The 20,976-nt window shown below is 42.2% G+C and overlaps 6 protein-coding genes across 6 annotated transcripts; all 6 read right to left on the reverse strand.

The window, feature by feature from the left end:
- Positions 1-131: 131 nt before the first annotated feature.
- On the reverse strand, positions 132-494 carry LOC119555896. Its single transcript, XM_037867562.1, has one exon. The coding sequence runs from the start codon at positions 492-494 to the stop codon at positions 132-134; it is 363 nt and encodes a 120-aa protein (XP_037723490.1).
- A 2,031-nt stretch (positions 495-2,525) lies between these two features.
- On the reverse strand, positions 2,526-3,762 carry LOC119557751 (cuticle protein). The gene is made up of 2 exons (XM_037870637.1): positions 3,743-3,762; positions 2,526-3,609 (listed from the first exon to the last, which is right to left on the reverse strand). Exons 1-2 carry the CDS (start codon positions 3,743-3,745, stop codon positions 2,533-2,535), a joined length of 1,080 nt encoding a protein of 359 aa, XP_037726565.1. The 5' UTR covers positions 3,746-3,762; the 3' UTR covers positions 2,526-2,532.
- Positions 3,763-5,239: 1,477 nt separating this feature from the next.
- Positions 5,240-7,507, reverse strand: LOC119555897 (extensin-3). The gene is made up of 4 exons (XM_037867563.1): positions 7,498-7,507; positions 7,425-7,441; positions 5,892-7,340; positions 5,240-5,810 (listed from the first exon to the last, which is right to left on the reverse strand). The coding sequence occupies exons 1-4, from the start codon at positions 7,505-7,507 to the stop codon at positions 5,343-5,345; spliced, it is 1,944 nt and encodes a 647-aa protein (XP_037723491.1). The 3' UTR covers positions 5,240-5,342.
- A 3,694-nt stretch (positions 7,508-11,201) lies between these two features.
- On the reverse strand, positions 11,202-12,227 carry LOC119557753 (basic proline-rich protein). The gene has a single exon (XM_037870640.1). It carries the CDS (start codon positions 12,207-12,209, stop codon positions 11,202-11,204), a length of 1,008 nt encoding a protein of 335 aa, XP_037726568.1. The 5' UTR covers positions 12,210-12,227.
- Positions 12,228-14,416: 2,189 nt separating this feature from the next.
- LOC119557752 (cuticle protein 16.5) lies at positions 14,417-15,390 on the reverse strand. The gene is made up of 2 exons (XM_037870639.1): positions 15,332-15,390; positions 14,417-15,193 (listed from the first exon to the last, which is right to left on the reverse strand). Exons 1-2 carry the CDS (start codon positions 15,332-15,334, stop codon positions 14,561-14,563), a joined length of 636 nt encoding a protein of 211 aa, XP_037726567.1. The 5' UTR covers positions 15,335-15,390; the 3' UTR covers positions 14,417-14,560.
- Positions 15,391-17,508: 2,118 nt separating this feature from the next.
- On the reverse strand, positions 17,509-19,514 carry LOC119557750 (paternally-expressed gene 3 protein). The gene is given in 4 exon segments (XM_037870636.1): positions 17,509-18,144; positions 18,226-18,975; positions 19,069-19,460; positions 19,463-19,514. Coding segments are annotated over 4 exon segments (1,830 nt in total).
- Positions 19,515-20,976: the final 1,462 nt, after the last annotated feature.

The raw sequence follows: 20,976 nt of genomic DNA on the forward strand, positions 1-20,976 counted from the left end.
TGCAACAAGGTTCATAATATAGAAGAAGTTCTTTTGCAAACTGTACTAACATCAGATTTATTTTAATTTTCAAAGTGTCTTTAAAAATGTGAATGTAATCTTTTAAGTTTTATTATTATACCATAATTTCTTTAATAATTATTGGTTTCGGAGCCAGGTTTTCCGACAGGTTCCTTAGCGTAGGCCACAAATAGGATGTTGTGCTTGCTGGATACCGGCTTGCCATTATCCTGGTCGTGTCGCACCTGAAGGATGTCCGAGTCCAGATCCACGGATCCCACTAGTTGTCCCGGTTTCAGATAGTAGTTCTGCCCCAGTGAAGTGGGTCGATGCTCGGTGACGAAGTGATACCTCATGGGTTCCATCTCCTCGATGACGAGATTGGGTCGCCTGGTGGTAATCGTGGTCAGAGATTCCATTTCCCTGTGGCTCACTGGTTGGGCGCCAGTAGAAACCAGCAATGCCAGGGTAAATACGATAATACTTCTGGACATGACAGCAAAAGTGCGATTTTAAATTCCGATTCCTGCAAGGGCCTAAAACGTAATGCATTTCCGAACCGCCTGGCGGCATTCTTTTATATCCTCAGCTGGGATTCTCGGATGGAACTCGGCAAGGAATAATGGCCTGGATTCTTGGCGAGCTCATCGCCTTTCGATTGTTTTGCCCGCTGGCAATATCTTCTTTTTTTTCCCTGCTCGCTTTGGGCATAACAAGTTTTTGGACATTAACCCGATTTCGATTTCGCACTCAATATATGCATGCTTATATATATTGGCACACAAATATCGGGGTGTATATAATGCACACACGCCACTTTGGTCCATTCACAAGAGAAACGGCCAAGGCAGTGGAAAAAAAAGCAAACAAAAAATGCAAATTCGGACATACAATTCGCCACATGGGCATATATATTCACATATATCCGTATGGGCTATAGGGTATAGAGTATAGAGTGGGTCTCGCCCGACGACAGGCATAAATTCACGTTGCCAGTTGCACGATTTTGGCTTCGGATCCGTATAATTAATAAGCTCTGCTTTTAATGGCAAATAAATGTTTGCTAGACGTATTTATTTATCATTTTGCTCGATATACGTATTTATTGCTTCTTAATCTGTTCCGTTTGAGTCTTTATCGCAATGGTTTTCGATATGTATAGCATTTTTCTAGCACATTTTCTTGGGTTTGCTTGGCCAAAAGACTTGGCGAAATGACTTAAAAGTTTTCGGGACCATTGACTGTTTAATTGGCTGCGATGTTGCGATTTTATGACCTTTTTATTGGAATTAAAGGAGGCGAAATCTGCTTTTGGTTAATGGTTATGCGCTTTTTCTCAACAAAATCACATTAAAACTTAAATTTAACTGTGAGACAGATGGAAGCTGTGCTATAAATTTTGATTGCCCAAATTGTATGCATAACAACTATCTATATACAGTATAGTGGTTTTTTAAAGGATTTTTTAAAACCAGGTTTTAAATTTTATCAAATTATTAGTAAAGTGCGAGTGCAAAAATGGATGGAATTTGGAATTGTCAAATAATATTTGTAATACTTATGTATCTAAATGTCTTACATTTTTTAAGAAGAAATTAAAAAATCCTGAGGATAGCTAAGCTATTATTGAATTAAAAATAAATTGGTGCCCAAAGCAAAATAAGATCTGCGATTCATAATAAAAGTTGTTGTCTTTGAAGAACATAAGACATATTTTTGTTCGTTCCCGGATCTCATTTATGTATGTATATGCTAAATTAAGTAAGTAACCAATATGACTAACATCTTAGAACTGGCCAAACCACAAAAATGTTAAGATTCTATCAGAACATACTAGGATTAGTCAGGAGCCTACACAGAGAGAAATATCCAAGAACATTGTTCTTGAATTGAGAACATTCGTTCTTAAAAACCGAGTATTGAAACGAAATAATGAGAAGTGAAAAGTTAGATTGAGTTTATTAAACAACTTTTTAATAAGTATACACTACTGACTGGACTGATAGTTTATTTGTTGAGATATACTATGCAAACACCGTCAATTCAACTTGATTCGAGCTTAATAAAAAAATTTTCAATTTAAAAATGTCGTTATATTTTTAAGAACATTTTCAACTTAGATGAGAACGTTGGAATTTTCTCTGTGTAGGAAACAATTTTAAAAAAACGAAACCTTATAAATATATAATTTAATAAATGTTAAAAATAGAAATACCATACATTGTATAGTCTTAAGATCCCCTCTCTTATAAAAACACTCCAAGCTTGCTTTTGTGACTAATGCTTTAAATTAAGAACATAACTTGATATTGATTAGAAAAAAAACCAAACAAACTTAATATTCAACCACAAGGTTCCAGGTTTTGGGTTATAAATAATTTGTGATATTCAGAAATTATGCAAGAATTTTTTATAGAACCAAATAAAAGCCTCTTTGTTTGTTTTAGCACATTACATTCGATTTATTGTAAGAAAAAAAAAGGTTTCATCGTATGATTAGATTCGTTTTGTTTATTTTTTGGGATGCAGTCTTTAGTAGACGTATCCACCGTTGGAGCCGTAGACGGTGCCCGAGGATCCGGAGGAGTAGCTGCTGACCACAGCGGGAGCAGAGTAGCTGGACACAGCCGGGGCGGAGTAGGTCTTGACCACAGCTGGAGCGGTGTAGGTGGACACAGCTGGGGCGGAGTAGGTCTTGACCACGGCAGGAGCGGTGTAGGTCTTAGTCACCACGGGAGCGGTGTAGGTGGACACAGCTGGAGCGGAGTAGGTCTTCACAACAGCGGGAGCAGTGTAGGTCTTGGCCACCACGGGAGCGGTGTAGGACTTGGTCACCACTGGAGCGGAGTAAGACTTGGTCACCACTGGAGCGGTGTAGGTCTTGACCACGGCAGGAGCGGTGTAGGTCTTGGTCACAGCCGGGGCGGAGTAGGTCTTGACCACGGCGGGAGCGGTGTAGGCCTGGGTGTAGCTGGACACAGCTGGGGCGGAGTAGGTCTTCACAACAGCAGGAGCGGTGTAGGTGGACACAGCTGGAGCGGAATAGGTCTTGACCACAGCGGGAGCAGAGTAGCTGGACACAGCTGGAGCCGAGTAGGTCTTGACCACAGCGGGGGCGGTGTAGGTCTGGGTGTAGCTGGACACAGCTGGAGCGGAGTAGCTCTTCACCACAGCTGGGGCAACGTAGCTGGCGGCGGGCTCCTCGTAGGTCTCCTCGGCGGCGGTCTCGGCGGCATAGGAGGCGGTCTCAGCGGTGGCGGCGGCAGCTGGAGCGGCATAGGACTCGCTGTTATAAGAGGCAGCTGGAGCGGCATAGGACTCGCTGTTGTAGGAGGCAGCTGGAGCGGAGTAAGAGGAGGCAGCTGGGGCGGCATAGGACTCGCTGTTGTAGGAGGCAGCTGGGGCGGAGTAGGACTCGGTCTCGTAGGTGGAGGAGGCGGCGGCGACGGCGGCGGGAGCCTCGTAGGTCTCCTCGGCGGGAGCAGCCTGGTAGGACTCGTAGCTGGTGGAGGCAGCAGCCGAGTGGGGAGGCAGGTAGGTGTTGGCCAGGTGGCTGACATCGGCCGAGGCCACAGCCAGAAGGGCAAGCGAAAGGATGGCGAAGAATTTCTAAAAAAAAAAGATAATGATATAAGATTATAATGACATAGTCATATAAGATATATCAATCTCATCCGATGTATTTAGAAGTATTTTTTTTAGATAACCCTGGCACAGGATCTCCCTGGAAGCTAGAGCTTACCATGTTGCTGGGACCGAAGTTGTGAGAACACTAGTACCTTCTCCACAAACAAGCCACTTATTTATAGTCGCCAAAAATGTCTGGCCAACTTGATACACGAATGTCAAAAGGCGCTACGAAAACCAGAACAAACGCACACCGCAAAGCCACACAAACTATATCGTCTATACCCCAAAAACCCGCCAATCGAAAATAAAAGAGCCATAATAATGAAGCATTTCGTCCGCGGAGCTCATTAGTCGCCCATAATATTCCTACTTTTACCCCGTTTCACTCCCCTGCTGATTCTGATTCTGATTTCGATTCCTATTCTTATTTTGATTATGTTTCTTTCTCATTCCGAATATGAATCTGATTCCAATTTTGTTCGCGAATCGGAGATGGAGATGATGTTGATAAAGTGGAAGAAATGCTATACATGAGAAATGGCAAAACTCGTTATTGAACTCCATTCATAAGTCGGTTCCGTCACTTGCTCATCCATCAAAGCTACAGTCCAGACAAAAGGCCCCCAAGAAGAGCAATACCGACCGAGTTCTGAACAGTAAGTCCATTAATCATTAGTGGGGTTTTACCTGGAAAACAATGGCTTACATGTCGGGAAACTTTACGGTATCGCAGTGTCCGCTTGTTGGGAATCTCCCGAAGTTTTTAACATCCTTGAGATCTTTTAAAAGTATAGTACAAAATCTTATATCATATCATATCTTTTATATAAAATTATATCATAATTTTATATATAATATAGAAAATTCCTAATAAATTGAGCAAAATCTAATCATTTCTTGGTTATACATATATTTTTAAGATCAGGACATTATATCTAGTGATAGTCAGTTTTATGGGCCATCCCCACCCATTTTAATTAATATCTTTATTGAACTCTCACTGGAGTCTACTGAACCTAACAATCACTCTTAATTTATACTTCACCGCAACATCAATAAATATCATTAGCTTAGAAATTCAATTTAGCTATTAAAAGATAATGTATCTTCTTTATAATTTATTATATCAAAAAACCGCCTTGGGTGATTTATAATTTGGTTGCTTACCGTTTTGCGAAATTGCCATAACTCAAGACACACATTAGAAGATGGAGTTTTACGATAAGTACTGGAATTTTTAGGATTGGTAATAGATATGTGAGATTTATTTGTCATGGTATGAAATAGCACTTCGTATAATCCAACTAAAAATATTTTACTTTAAAGTCTTTCCATTCTCTACTATTTATGTTTATTAAATGGTACTTTAAATGGAATACATATGAAACCTAATTTAGAAACCAGTTTCCCAATCCCAAAGTCCTGCTAAATGTGTCAGCTAACTGAGATAAATTTATTATACCCACTGCCATTCGAATGCTTCACGACTTCCTTCTCCATAAAATATTCAAATGAAGGCATACATCTTTTTGTTCATATAACAAAAACAGTTTATTGATTAACAAAAACGTAACAAAAATTGTATAACGATAAAAAAATGTGCTAGAAATTGGCTACGTAACACTAAGTTCAGATGAACCGATCAGCGATTAACGTTCGATCCACAACTCGATGCGAGTTCGGACCTCCGCTGGGGTCCGTTCACGGGCATCCTACTTGTACAGGTAGCCCCCGTTGGCGGCATAGGTCGTTCCGATCTCCACGGGAGCTGGAACTGGAACTGGAGCGGACACGATCTCAGTCTTCTGAACGATGGGAACTGGAACTGGAACTGGAGCAGGAGCGGGAGCGGACTGGGTGTAGGTCACCTGCTGTTGCACCGCCGGTGGGTTGTACTGTACAATGGGTTGGGATGGCTGCTGGACGGGAAGGGGGGCGGGTGGTGCTGGCACAAAGGATTGCTGCAGCTGCACTGGAGTGGGAGGAGGAGCAGGAAGAGACAGCTGAACCGGAGCTGGAGCAGGAATGGACACGGGCTGAGGAGCCTGGTAGGAGTAGCCATTGTATTGCTGCTGCTGCACAATCTGCTGAACCGGTTCAGGGATCGAAACGGGAGCAGGAGCGGAGTAAGTTTGCTGAGCCACTGGCGCCTGATGAACCACTTCCTGGACCACAGGAGCCTGCTGAATCACAGGGGCTTGCTGAATGGCCTGCTGAACCACTGGAGTGGGAGCAGCGTAAGTCTGCTGAACCACAGGAGCAGGAGCACTGTAGGTCTGTTGAACCACTGGAGCCTGCTGAACCACTTCCTGAACCACTGGGGCTTGCTGAATGACAGGAGCCTGCTGAACCACTGGAGCTGGATAGGAGTAGGTCTGCTGAGCCACTGGCGCCTGATGAACCACTTCCTGGGCCACAGGAGCAGGAGCACTGTAGGTCTGTTGAACCACTGGAGCCTGGTGAACCACTTCCTGTACCACTGGAGCAGGAGCGCTGTAGGTCTGTTGAACCACTGGAGCATGGTGAACCACAGGGGCAGGAGCGCTGTAGGTCTGTTGAACCACTGGAGCATGCTGAACCACTTCCTGTACCACTGGAGCAGGAGCGCTGTAGGTCTGTTGAACGACTGGTGCCTGCTGAACCACTTCCTGGGCCACAGGAGCAGGAGCACTGTAGGTCTGTTGAACCACTGGCGCCTGATGAACCACTTCCTGTACCACTGGAGCCGGGGCGCTGTAAGTCTGTTGAACCACTGGAGCCTGTTGAACCACTTCCTGAACCACTGGGGCTTGCTGAATGACAGGAGCCTGCTGAACCACTGGAGCTGGATAGGAGTAGGTCTGCTGAGCAACAGGAGCGGGAGCAGAGTAAGACTGTTCCTGAACCACTGGAGAGGGAGCGGTGTAAGTCTGCTGAGCCACTGGAGCGTAGTAAGACTGCTGAACCGCAGGAGCCGGAGCACTGTAGAACTGTTCCTGAACCACTGGAGCTGGAGCACTGTAGTGTTGTTCCTGAACCACTGGGGTAGGGGCCGCAGCAGAGTATGTTTGTTGAACCACTGGAGCAGGAGCCGGAACGGAGTAAGTCTGGTGCACCACCTGATGCTGTTCATGGATAGCAGGAACTGGCACTGCAATGGGAACTGGTGGAGGAGCAGGAGCAGGTGCCGAATAAGTGTTAGTGATTGCCTCCTGCTGTGGTGCAACAGTCTCAACCACTGGCTCCGGAGCGGGCACAAACTGCTGGATGGGAGTGGGTGGCAGATAGGCGTTCCTCACCGCCGTCTGGGTGGCCACAATGGGCTTGGGTGGCTCGTAGATCACCTGTGGAGCTGGCTGTGGGATCTCCAAGGGAGCAGGAACAGGGGCAGGGATTGAAACCGGAGAAGGAGCAGGGGCAGGGATCGAAACCGGAACCGGAGCCGGAGCACTCTGGTAATGCTGCTGTCCGCCGGAGTGGATGGTGAAGCTGGCCAGTGGGATAGAGGCCTTGATGGACTCCACATGGGCCTGAATTTGCGGCTGAACATGGACCTGCGACTGGATCTGTTGCTGGATCTGATGCTGAATCTGTGGCTGCACCACCTGCTGGAAGCTGGGCGCAGCGGACACCTCCTTGAGGGGCAGAGGTGGCAGATAGCCATTGGCACCGGGACGTCCATCGACCACGGCCAAGCTGAGGGCAGCCAGAACGATGAAGGCAAAGGGTTTCTGGGGCGGGAGAAAGAAATCATATCATCACATATCACTTGGGTAAGCACTTGAAAAAAAAAGTGTAATGAGATGGCCACTTACCATCTTCACTGGGGTCACTGAAAAAACACACAGAGGGGACTAGAGGTGCACCGAGCGAACGTAACCGATTAACTGATGACCATCTTGGAGACCCCGTCTGCATTTATAGTTGCCAGTTGGCAGTTGGCAGCTCTCCCCTTAATTGGTGCGATACCAAATGCCAGATGGCCAAAACGCCACGGAGCGGGGGGGAATGCTAATGCAGATGGCCAACAATGAAATCATGCAAAACACATCTCATTTTGGTGCGGATTATTAAATGGCCAAAAGCACGACTCAAAGACTCAGTTTGATAACAAACAGCCCAAATGGGCTGAGGACGGTTACACACTAAATTTTAATGTGTATTTTTAATTTTTCTGAGGACTCCAATTTTTGTATAGTTTCAGCCTGGAAAATCCGCATGGATACAATATAAATATGCTTAGAGAAATGATATAAACTTAAAATTGAAAGTCCATTAAAAGATGCACTAGTCTGAATCAAACATATATACTTATTTTTTGATTTATTTTAAAATGTTTTGGCAATATAAACATAATTTAATATAAAAATGAATAAAATGTTGGCTTTGTAAATTAAATCTATTCTATAAAGGCTAGACTAAACATGATCTTAAGTGCATTCTGCTTAAATATATTATTTTAAGTAGGTACATGTATGTGGATTTTATATAAATATTTATGCTTAGCTTATTTCTTTCAGTGCATGCAAGTCAAAAACAAAGTTTGAAAAATCAAATGTGTATGCGAAAATTGTTCAAATATTTATCAATCGCGAGTTTGCTTGAATTGTGTCCAACTGTCCAATTGACACCTTAGGCACTTCAACTTGAGTGCATTGACTTTATCTTCAGCAGGTGATATAAGATGCATTGCTTGAGTTTAAAAAAAAAATCACGAAAAAAATACCAATATTTTCTAGTGCTCAAAAATATTTAAAATATGCCCATGGTTATCTAACATGCCTGTAAATAAAAATAAAACAAGAAACTCATTGATCTTTAGTAAAGATAAAGAAATTTAAATAAGTATGTCAGTCCCTTTGAATAAAGATAATATTGGTTTAGCATAATTTTTATTGAGAAAAATATACAGTGCTGGAAATACTATAAAATAATATTTTAAAATTTACCAGAGACCTTAGGGTGCGCACAGAAAATAAAACCATTTTAAATACAATTATTAATATTTTGTAGGTGAACATATGAATTTGGGTATGGTTAATTTTTAGTCTATTTAGCATAGGTCTAACAAAGTAAAGAAATTTAATTTATTGGAAGGGGTTGGCTAACCAGAAGCCACATTCTCCCAAAAAGCACCTAAAATTTTTCACACACCAACACTTTCGACCATTGTCTTAGCCCTCGGGTTGAAATTTATGAGAAGATGCTAATCGGTTAGGCCGATTTCCCAACTCACTCGATCTCACTCGGTGGCAGATATGTGTCCAACCTTCGGACGTTTTCAATGGGCCATAAGTTATTGGTAATCAGGGGCCACCGATTGTTCGATTTGGATATGGATATGGATATTTGATTTTATATGCATCTCGTAGGCGTGTGTCGCAGATTATGATAAGCATGTTAAGGGCTTACATTCGAGGCATTCGTAGATAATACAATCTAATAATAATGCCAGTTAATACGGATCTTCGGAGGCCGAATTTAAATGCGAACTTCTGCACCTGAACGCACGCGCCTCACAAAAGGCCCACAAAAGTGACAAATTGAAAACAAGGTCCACAAAAGAAAATGTCTAGTTGAGGGCCCCTGACAACCGCGGGCACAGTGTGGCTTAATTATGACTAATTGCTGTGCGAACAACCTCTATATCCGAAAACATAGCTCACGTCGGCGATGAATATTCAAGCGGGGTCCGGCGAAAATTGCAACAAAATGCCAAATGGATATGCCGAAAACCGAGCTAGATTTGCATAAAACCCACAATGGTTTACGTTTAAAAGCAGCAAAACGCTTTACGGAATTTTAAATCACAGATCCACATTTATCTTTATTAAAATACCAAAGGAAAGCATTTTTTAAATTTATTATTTGCCTAAGCAGTTCGAACAACATCTGATATTTGATCTAATAAAATAATAATAACATATATATATACAATATTTTTACTTTTAATAGAGATCTTATTAAAAAAGGGATAATAACAATAAATACCAAAACAATAAATACTAAAAACAGGATTATAATCATTAAAAATAAGTACTACTTTGGTCACATATGTAAATCCCCAACTGATGTAAGATGATATACCATGTCTAAAGAGCTGACAAAAGATCTCCCACCTTCGTTCCGGACAAAAGAGCAATAGTTATTTTCTTCTTTTTGCAGAGTCTTCCAAACCCATAAAAACATGGCATAAAAGCTTTTAAATGTGTTTACCGAATCCCAAGCAACAACACCACCAAATGCCAAATATAAATAATTCAGTGAAGATATAAAAAAAAAGATGAATAGAAATCAATTCGAGTCGTTTCAAGCCTAAATCGTTTTTTTGTTAGGACTTTGAATATCTATTGAAATCAATGCCCAAACATGGGAATTGAATAGGTCTCGATTATAGCGATGGAAAGATCCCCTATTTAAATCCCAAGCTAGAAAAGGAATTAATTATCATAAATGTTCTCAAGGGAAACTCTTTGACGTCAGAAACTAGTTTGGCCAAACAAACAACCGAGAATATAAGTATAACTCAGGCGATTCTTTGAATTTTGCAGACATAACATAAAATATTATTAACTTAAATCGATTATGTTCGCCCCTTTAGAGGTCAGCTTTATTTTCTACTTCTTTTCTACGCTCTTCTATGACGTCAATTTGTAATAAACCTCTGAGAATAGAACTCATTTTTGTTGAAAGCCAGATAATTAATTGATTATGAAACTGGGTGTTTATTTGGCATAACAAAAAGGTTACAAGATTTTAGCAAGATACACCTATTTTGATTTGCTTATAAGATGTTATATGTTGAAAGATTAAAAATATTAAAACATATTAAATAAACCTTTTGTATCTTTTCTGTTATTGACAAAAACTATGAGTTTATAAATTTTGACAGTCATATTATCCAACATTTTTTCTGGAAACATCTTAAATTTAAGCTAAAGCTAGTATATTTGGTCAGGTATATAATCAAATTTTTTTTATAGAACCATTTTAGCCGGTATTAATAATATGGTGGGTATCTTTTTACATTCCCTTATATCTCTATAAATTTATAAAATTGATTGATTGACAGACATATGATTTTATATCATTGATCTTTACTTAGTTCTTTCCCAATATGGACGTCAAACGTCAAAAGTTCAATAAACTTTTAGGGATGCAGCCAAAAGGTCATAAATAAAGTGTGTGTAATTACCCTAGGACTAGGCTTTTGATTCACAGCCAACCCACTAATCAAGTTTTTTTTTTACTCAGGCTTTTATCGCCTTGTCCCGACTTTTCAAGACAACATAATTTATGGAACAGATTTGTGGCCACTTGGGGTTTGCATAAAACATATGTTTATTTGTATCAATCACGACGATAGATTGTCTCGTTTATGGATATCAGTCAGTTTGGCGAAGACATCGACTTCGATTTCGATTAGCATAAAGACAAACGTTTTGACTGTCCGCGGGTTTATGGCCCCAAAGCAAATAAATAAATAAAAACGCAAACGGAAAAATACGAAACAAAAAATGGATGATAATTTATAATGAACATGGGTGATGCACTACTATATCCCTCAAATGGGAGGCTATAAAACCCAGGGGTTACTTGGCCCTCTGGTAGACATAGCCGCCATTTGTTGCATAGACGGTGTCCGCCCCGCTTTTGGGATCATCTGCCAGCGGAGGCGCCACTACTTTCCTTTCGCCCTCCTTGGACTGCTCCTTTGCCGCCTCATCGGAGTAGCCCGGCGGAGCGGGTCCTCCGAATCCGGGGCCAAACTGCTGATATGGATTCTGACCGGGCACAGGTCCGCCGAAGCCCACGGGTACATTAAACCCATTGGGATAGAGTCCCTGGAAGGGACCTTGGGGATTGGGCGAGGGAAGTCCCTGGTTGGTCAGGAATTCAGGTGGGTATGGAGTTCCTGGCGGTGGGAAGGGTCCTCCTTGTGGTGGGAATGATCCTCCCTGCGGTGGTGGAAAGCCAGCTCCAGGGAAAGCATTTCCGAAGGGAGGTCCCTGAGGTCCAAAAGGTCCTGGCTGTGGTGAGAAGGGTGGTCCTTGTGGGGGAAAACCTCCCTGCGGCTGGAAACCTCCTCCCTGTGGGGCAAAACCGGTTCCCTGTGGAGGAAAACCAGCTCCTTGTGGAGGAAAACCTGGTCCCTGAGGTCCAAATGAGGCTCCACCGTTGGGATAAGCTGCACCCGGAGGCAATTGGTAGGCCGCATTCGGTGGACCCACCGGGAAGGTTCCTCCATTGGGATAGGCCGAGGGCACTGGACCGATTCCTGGACCCACTCCCTGTTCGCCAGGACCTCCACCGAACCCAAAGAACGGTGGGTAGATGGGCAGGGGGAAGTTTGGCGGCTGGACAGGCGGTGGTGGAACATTACTGCCTGTGGGAATGGCGTAACCTGGCGGCAGGGGCAACCCATTCGATGGATAGAATCCAGATGGATCCTTTTGGATCTCCTGACCATCATCATCGGACCGTGTGGATGGTGCATCTTGTTCCGCCCTGGGCGGTATGTAATCCTTGGACAGGTGACTCACATCCCCGCTTATGAGGGGGAGAAGTATGAACAGTAGAACGGCCCCTGGCTGCATCATCTCGAGGTCCGGCTTTATCTCTGGGAGCTTCCACGGCGACGGAAACTATGTGGCCACGGGCCTCGAAGACGGCACTTATAAGACATCATATCAGCATATTATATAAATCGCGACCGGGCTCATTTCACTTTCCCATTCGGCGAACGGAAATTGCCTTGCATCATCACAAAGGTTCCATAAATAGTCGCGGATCTGTAGATCGAAGGTGCGAGGGGAACTGCCAAAACTGAACTATAAAAATAAATTAGTTTTACATAAAGTAACACCGATATCAAATGCTAAATTTAGCATAGGTGCGAAAGAAATCGAGGAAATATTGTTTACAGGTTACATTTGATGAATGATGAACCCATGAACCTACTTAAAAACAAATAGGAAAATAGACGAAAATAGATGACATCGTTACAGCCAAAAACAGTGTTCATTAAGTACAAGAAAAGCACCGAAAACATATTTATTCCTAGATACCAAACTTCTTACGAAAAAGGCTTAACAATTGTCTTCATCATATATTATTTAAAATCTTTAATATATTTACTGGCAATTGTGCCTTATACATGGCCTTTGATATAGTTATAAGCGTTCAAGTGTTGAAAAATTCTTATTGATTGAAAAGCTTTTAAAATAAACTATCAAATTATAAGCTTTATTTAATTTAAAGACTTAAAATTAACAGTAAAGCTTCAAAAAGTTAGTAACAACTTCCAAGTTTAATCAAAGCTCTAAGGTGTTTATAAAAAGCACAGCCAAAGCTTTACGTTACATTTCTTAGCTCAATAACTAAAAAATGTCAGTGTTGTTAGTGCGTGTCTACAACCTGAATTCGCTGAATTGAATAAGATGAACAAGCTGAATGCATCATAGAACACAACTTATAGAACAATCAAATATTGATACATTATACATTAGTCATTGATGCGGCTCGAAAGTATATGTTCTTGTTTTACTGGTTTTTGTTTAAGTTAGCCAAAGAACTTAGCTATTCTAAGCAATGATTTAATGTTTCTGGTTTGATGTGACTAAGTAGGAAGTTCCTTACATTTATAGACTTATGCAGATTTTAATTTCGATATTTGCATTTACCTAAGTATTTCCTTTTATTTTTTAGGCATTGTCGAAAGATCCAGTTGTGTATTTAAATTACATTGGCAAGCAAAATAAAATCAAAGCGAAACATTCGGCAAGTCAAAGTTTTACCCTTGCAAAATGTATTACACAAATGATACTAAAATACTTTATATACAAAATACTTAACATAATATTGGCTAATGTCTTTAAAACATCCACCCATAGGAATATGTGATCACATTGTTTTTATTCAACCTATAGGTTACAGTCGCCCGATATGGAAAAATTTATTTTCTGATAAAGGATACATAAAAAGGAAAGATTTGAAAATTTTCAAGTCGTTGGGGCAACTGTTACCCGTTCTGAAATATAACTAAAATGACCCTGCCGAATCCTGACATTAGAAAATACCAAAAATATCGATCGAAACAGGTATTTCAGTGTTATGTGTCAATCAAAATGTCAAATCTATATTAATTATTATCAATTCAATATGTGTGATATCAAGCATTTTTATACCCGTTAATCGCATAGTATAAGGGTGTACTGAATTTATTAAAAAGTATTTAACAGTTAAAAGAAAGCCATATAAAGTATATACAAGTAGGTATATTATATATATTTTTGGTCAGGAATTGTAGTCTATTCGATGAAGACATGCTAGTTAAACGCTGAGATTTTGGAAACTATAAGAACTAAGAAGTTAAGATTTGACACACTCAAGAGTCCACAAATATTATAAGTCTGTAGCGTCCACAATTTTAAAGCTAAGAACTGAAGTTTTACCTGGTAGCGGATCAGCAATCCCTCGTTTGATATGAATAATATGCATAAAGTTGATATGAATAGTATCAATATTTTTGTATATTTGTATATAAAAATATGAAACATTTTTGTTTATTTCTATTATATTCTATACATAGGGGAGAGGTTTGTAGTTTTTAAGAACACTTTCTGTCCCAACTTACATACCATCCCAACCTTAGGATCTCTTTCCCACATATATTTTTTCAATTTCTGTAGAGGGTTTTGATTCTGTGAAATAGTTTGATTAGGTAATATAATATCTTTATTTGGTTAGTATTTGTTTGGTGGTAGTCGCCCTCCTTTTCAATCCTGAACCCCATTTAAAAACCATATTTCTTTGGATTATTGTGTTTTTTTTTTAATTTTCATTGTTAACAGAGTTTACAATACAAAAAAAAATTGATGGTGAGTGGGGGGCAGTATGTTGGTATTTACACTGTTTCGAATTCAGTTGCAGGCCTCTGATCTCGAGTCCCTTACTTCCTGTAGACGTAGCCGCCGTTGGAGGCGTACTGGGTGCCCACATCCACGGAGGGGGCGGAGTAGCTCACCGAGGGGGCGGCATAGCTGACGGCAGGGGCGGCGTACGACTGCTGGACAGCAGGGGCGGAGTAGCTGACCGAGGGGGCCGAGTAGGTCTGCTGGACGGCAGGGGCGGAGTAGCTGACGGCGGGAGCGACATACGACTGCTGGACAGCAGGAGCGGAATAGCTGACCGAGGGGGCCGAGTAGCTAACCGATGGGGCAGGGGCGGAGTAGCTCACAGAGGGGGCCGAGTAGCTGACGGAGGGAGCAGGAGCGGAATAGCTGACCGAGGGTGCGGAGTAGGTCCTCTGGACGGCAGGAGCGGAATAGCTGACCGAGGGGGCAGCGTAGGTCCTCTGGACAGCAGGAGCGGAGTAGCTCTGCACGGGGGGCAGGTACTCGCTGCTGGGGGCGGAGTACGACTGCTGGATGGCAGGGGCGGAGTACGACTGCTGGACAGCAGGGGCGGAGTAGCTCACCGAGGGGGCGGCGTACGAGTTCTGGAGGGGCGGCAGGTACTCGTTGCTCAGGTGGCTCACGTCGGCGGCCACGCAGGCGAACAGGGCGAAGGCAATGAGGAATTTCTGCAAGTAGGATAACACTTTTCACATTAACACATTACAAATCACAAGATATTTAAAAAAATAAAAAAAAAATTTTTTTTTTTGTTTATAAATGTTTTTTTCTTGTATTAGCAATACAACTTGTAATCCTTCACTGACCATTTTGATTTTGGCTTGTGGTTTTGGATGCGACTGTGCTGGATGAGCTAGAGGCTGCGACTGATGCCGGTCCCTAGAGCGGGCTTTCAATTTATAGCGGCCGGCCGGTCCGAAGAAAAGCCCCGGTTCGTAGCGGGCCAAGCTGCAGTCGCAGCCGCCGAGGAAGAGGAAGATGGGGTTGGTAATGGGGAGGAGGAGGGGGTTGAAGCCACCAGCGGACCAAGATGAAGCGGTCGCAGAAGTAGGCACCATTAATTCAAGCAAACAGCAGGCAGAGCTGCCTGAGGCTCAGAGACAATTTAAATATGTTTCATAACAAATTTTTAAATTCTCTAAGGTTAGAAAATAGTTTTAAATAAATGTAACATAAATGAAACGATAAAAAATGTAGGTGATACCATTGCTAGCAATATAATGTATAATATACTGTGCAAACAATCCATTTAAAAAATTATATGAAATAATGAAAATAACCAACCTACTTAAAAAAAAAAAAGTTTTTACATTATTAAATTTAAATTTAAATTTTGGTTTAGGTAAATATTATATATGTGAAAAATATGTAAGGTTGTATGTATTATTATTATTAAAAAACAAAAATATAAAAAACATTGGTAAAAATTTTGCAAAGTAAATTATGTATACGCCCCTTTGACCTTTCGACCCTACTTAAAAATCACACAAATTTGGCAACATTTTAAATATGCATGTGGCAAAATAGCTAGTTATAATAATCAGCACTTTGTTTGTAGCAAGCAATAATTAATTACTATTAGTCACTCCCTCCACCCGCATTGCTTTATGGCATTTGGCAATAAAATGGCTAAAATGGCAACCCTAATCTGGGCGGTGGTTTAAAATATTTAAAGCAAAACTACCAAACGGAAAATCACATAAAAACTTAAATTTAACATAAAACCGAACGAAATCGCACACGCAAAACGGGTTTGGCTCATTTACAATACTCTATTTTTCCATCGACGCAACGGGTTTCGGCGGGTGAACTACTTTGGGACACCTTTCGTGGGGTCTTCAATCGAGCTTATTAGCGGGGGGCTTTCGGGGGTGTGGCGACAAAACTAAAAAAGACTAAGCGGTCCCGCTAATTAACATTCAATTTAACACATTATAGGCCACGCAACCATTTCTCGTTTTAGCCACATTTCGGTGGTTAACCACAGAAATGGGCCGATCCCCAGAAAGAGATCCATTTCCAGATCTGGCCTCGCCGCAGACACTCGTCTGGATTGATGGCCCCCAGAATGTCGTGCTTTCGGAAACAGATCCACACTCGCACTTTCTAAAAAGCCATAAACCCATGCGTAAGTATGTAGGTAAGCCCATCTGAGAAGCCGGCAGAAGACGGCCTTGAGAACAGAGCCCACGGAGAGTTACGAGTTCCCGAGCCGGCTTTACATAATAAGCAACAACTTTTACTCGCTGCCACATCTTGCGTCCGCAAGTTGCCCCTGAACTTGAAATGCAGTGATCATTAAGGCACGTGCACCGACAAAAATCAATCCCCATTATTTAACAATAAATTCTGGATTTTGATATCAACACCTTCAAGCGGTAAATTTATACTCACTAAATAAATCATTCCTAAGCCAATCCATTAACAACTTTGTAGCTACACAGCATAAATAGCTTACAGATCATATCTCTAAGCTTACTATCGGAAATTTATTCCTTTCTATGGTGTTAAAAATCCATTTTTATATACATAGATTTCCCATGCTGAATTACCTTTATATGCTGAATTAATCTTTCAGTGTAGACGTTAATCAAAACTGAACTGGCAGCCAACGCCAAGCATGACGACAAGTTGAGGTAAGCTTAAGAGTTAATGGACTGCAGTTGGGGAAACTGAAGTGATGACCATTCCGAGAACTACAATCGGTAAATGATGATCCCAAAACAGGTATTTCGAAACAGTTATAAGGAAACTTAATATCATCAATGTGGCTGAGGATACCTTGCCAAGTGAATAAGGGTATCAGTTCCTTAAATGAAAGCCCTATAATTCCGGTAATTAGTAAACCTGTCTAAAGAGTTATAGGTCTAAATCATAAGGTGTAACCCCCAGAATAATTTACATAAAAGTAGTTACCTTGTTAAAAAAAATATATGTATTTAAAGATAATTATAATAGACTCTGGGGCTCTTAGTACTTAAACTTAGTAAACATAACCTCCGTTGGAGGCGTACTGGGTCTCCTGGCCGGCCTTCGAGTAGGTGGCCTGCAGATGGGCAGGAGTGATGGTGTCGGCACCAATGGCCTCGGGCTCGTGGGTCTCGGGATTGAACTCCTCGATGCCATTCGAGGCGGGCTCCTCGTACAGATGAGCAGGTGTGATGGTGTTGCCTCCAATGGCGGCTGGTGCCTGTCCCTTGACATAGGCGGCGATCAAATGGGCAGGCTGATAGCTACTGACATCCGATCCGTGGACGACGGACGAGACCTGGTTCTGAACGTAACCGCTCTGGACCGAAGCTCCAGAAACAGCGGAAGCAACAACGGACTGCTTCAGGTAAGCAGGCGTGTATTCAGCGGGCTGGTAAGAGCTAGAATCTTCACCGGGAACAACCGCCTCCTGCTCCTGCTCCTGCTCATGCTGCTCCTGGACGTACTTGTAGTGGACTTCCTGATCAGCCTGGGGGATAAACTTCTCCGGGGTGTAGGTATCAGTGCCAATAGCAGCGGGTACTGGTACATAAGTATCAGCTCCAATTGCTGCTGGAACGGAAGCCTTGAGATGAACGGGAGTGTATTCAGCGGGTTGGTAGGAGGTAGCAACGCCTCCAGGAGCAGCCTCAGCAACAACAGCGGCTGAAGAGGACTGCTTAAGGTATTCAGCGGGCTGGTAGAAGCTCGAATCGCTACCAGGAGCAACCTCTGCAACAACGGCGGCAGAAGAGGTCTGCTTAAGATAGGCAGGAGTGTATTCAGCGGGCTGGTAAGAGCTAGAATCTCCCCCGGGAACAACAGCCTCTTGCTCCTGCTCCTGCTGCTGCTCCTGGACATACTTGTAGTGAGCATCTTGGTCAGCCGGGGTGTAGGTATCAGCTCCAATAGCAGCGGGCTCTGGTGCATAAGTATCAACTTCAACCGCTGCTGGAACGGATGCCTTAAGATGAAAGGGTGTGTATTCAGCGGGCTGGTAGGAGCTGGCATCGCCACCAGGAACAACCTCAGCGGCAACAGAAGCGGGGGAAGACTGCTTAAGAAAGGTAGGTGTGTATTCAGCGGGTTGGTAGGAGCTCGAATCGCCACCAGGAACAACCTCAGCAGCCTTGAGATGGGCGGAAGTATATTCAGCGGGTTGGTAGGCGCCCGAATCGCTGCCAGGAGCAACCTCAGCGGCTTTTAAGTGCTCGGAAGCGTATTCAGCGGGTTGGTAGGAGCTAGCATCGTCACCAGAAGCAAATTTACCAGATTTCAAGTGCTCGGAAGTGTATTCAGCGGATTGGTAGGAGCTAACGTCTCCACTAGGAACCACTTCAGCAGACTTCAAGTGCTCGGAAGTGTATTCAGCGGGTTGGTAAGAGCTCGAATCGGCACCAGGAACCACATCAGTAGACTTCAAATGCTCGGGTGTGTATTCAGCGGGTTGGTAGGAGCTCGATTCGCTACCAGGGACCACCTCACCTGCTACAGCGGAGGATGAGGACTGCTTAAGATAAGCAGGCGTGTATTCAGCAGTTTGGTAGGAGCTAGCATCGCTACCATGGACCACTTCAGCAGCCTTCAAGTGCTCGGGAGTGTATTCAGCGGGTTGGTAAGAGCTCGATTCGCCACCAGGAACAACCTCAGCAGCCTTGAGATGGGCGTGAGTATATTCAGCGGGTTGGTAGGAACTAGCATCACCTCCAGGGCTGACCTCAGCCGACTTCAAATGCTCGTGAGTGTATTCAGCGGGTTGGTAAGAGCTGGAATCACCACCTGGCGCTACCTCCGAGGAAGATGAATACGAGAAGGATGAAGATGAAGAGGTGGAGAGTCCATAGCCTCCATCGGCGGATAGGCCCATCTTAAGGTGACTGACGTCAGCGGCGGCGATGCCGACAAAGGCCAAAGCGATGACGTAAAACTTCTGCAAGCAGGTCATGAAAAGTAGATAGGGATAAGAGGGAAAGAGGCGTGGAGGTGGAGGTGATTCCCCCTAGAACCGAAACTTACCATGTTTGGACTGAATCTGTTGATCTGAAGAGGGACGTTTCAGGTTTTTATACCCACAAAAGATTATGGGCCTATGCTAATTGGAGTTTTGTTTTGATACCCGCTTGATTTGGTTCCTACTAAACTTCTGTCTGCCCATCTGCCTGTTTTTTCCAATTTTTATTTTGGGTTGCAAATTTGCATGGGTAACATAACAAAAGTGGCTATCCTATCAACTTGATTAGAACCTCTGCGGGTCGGACCGCCTTGGCCTTTCCGTCAATTAAACTGTCGTCTGGCTTAAACACAGAGAGAAAAATGTTTATTTTGTATGAAATGTATTGATTGATATAAATGTAATGGTTCCATACAAAAATGTGGATCTCTGTTACAATGGTGATGGTTCTGAATTCAAAAACCATTATTTAAATTTATTTATATATTTTAATTATGATTTAGATGCCATTACATTTTATTGTAAATTACTTCACTATTTTTTTTATGTGTACGAGTCCATCCTTTCGATGGCTCGCTAAATGGAGTTACTGATTAGCGCCTGGCAAGCTCAGCCGGGTGTCATAATCGGCTTGCTTCGACAACCAGTTTCAAGTCTTTGGCCAAGAGTCTTAGATCTGCCAATGAGTCTGCTAATTGGGCTTGGGGAAATCAATCGATTGATGCTTAAACTTGCATAGATGTTGCCTATTAAGCCGTGCTCGATCGAAATTTAACTACTTTTGGCTTTTTACGGCACGAGAACGGACTCGTTGCATACCCCGCAAAAGCCAAATAATAAAGCCATAAAGGTATCAATTAACTTCAGCTTTAAGTGATTCAGTGTGCCAACTAAATATATCCAGTTTCGAATTAGTTACGCCAACTTTGGCAACCATGCTGAATGTATTATAAAAATAACCTTTATATAAAGTTGCTGCTTACATTTTATGGATTAATTTATTCGCTTAAAAGATAGTTGAGCTGATTTTATGGTTATCATTTGGTGAAATTAGCTTAACTTAATAAATTAACTGATTTTCATAATGTTGAAGAAACAAAATGATCAAAAGTGGAGTACATTAATAATAACCGAAGGAAAAGGAAAGGGTGTTCAATAGTTGCTGGTTTATAAGTTCTCTGCCAAAACTCTAGAATAATCACGGAACATTGAACTGGGAGGTACCATTCAAAACTCGTTTATGCCAAATCGGTTTTTTTTATTGATGTGTTTTGTCAAAAAGATGAAAATAGATGGTCCGTCAATAGAGCTTATAACTTAATTGTATGAAAAATGACAAAATAAATATCTATTGAATAATTAATGGACATCTTAGCGGTGGCGCTTTTCAAATGTTCATAATTGGTTATATTTAATTATTTAACTCATTATGGAAGTTATTATAAGTACCATCAATAAATTAAGAAATTATTCATCAAAAATTTGGATATTTGAGTGGCTAGAAATTATAAAATAATTATTTAATAGCAC

This window comes from Drosophila subpulchrella, chromosome X (genome assembly GCF_014743375.2).
Source record: "Drosophila subpulchrella strain 33 F10 #4 breed RU33 chromosome X, RU_Dsub_v1.1 Primary Assembly, whole genome shotgun sequence".
Taxonomy (NCBI): domain Eukaryota; kingdom Metazoa; phylum Arthropoda; class Insecta; order Diptera; family Drosophilidae; genus Drosophila; species Drosophila subpulchrella.

What these genes read in the sequence shown, in the direction of transcription:
- LOC119557753 (XM_037870640.1), bottom strand. Translation starts at nt 12,209, where the DNA reads ATGATGCAGCCAGGGGCCGTTCTACTGTTCATACTTCTCCCCCTCATA.
- LOC119555897 (XM_037867563.1), bottom strand. An exon ending in AACAGACCTACAGTGCTCCT is followed by an intron (nt 5,811 to 5,891) that starts GCTCCTGTGGTT and finishes GTGATTCAGCAG; the next exon opens with GCTCCTGTGGTCCAGGAAGT.
- LOC119555896 (XM_037867562.1), bottom strand. Translation starts at nt 494, where the DNA reads ATGTCCAGAAGTATTATCGTATTTACCCTGGCATTGCTGGTTTCTACT.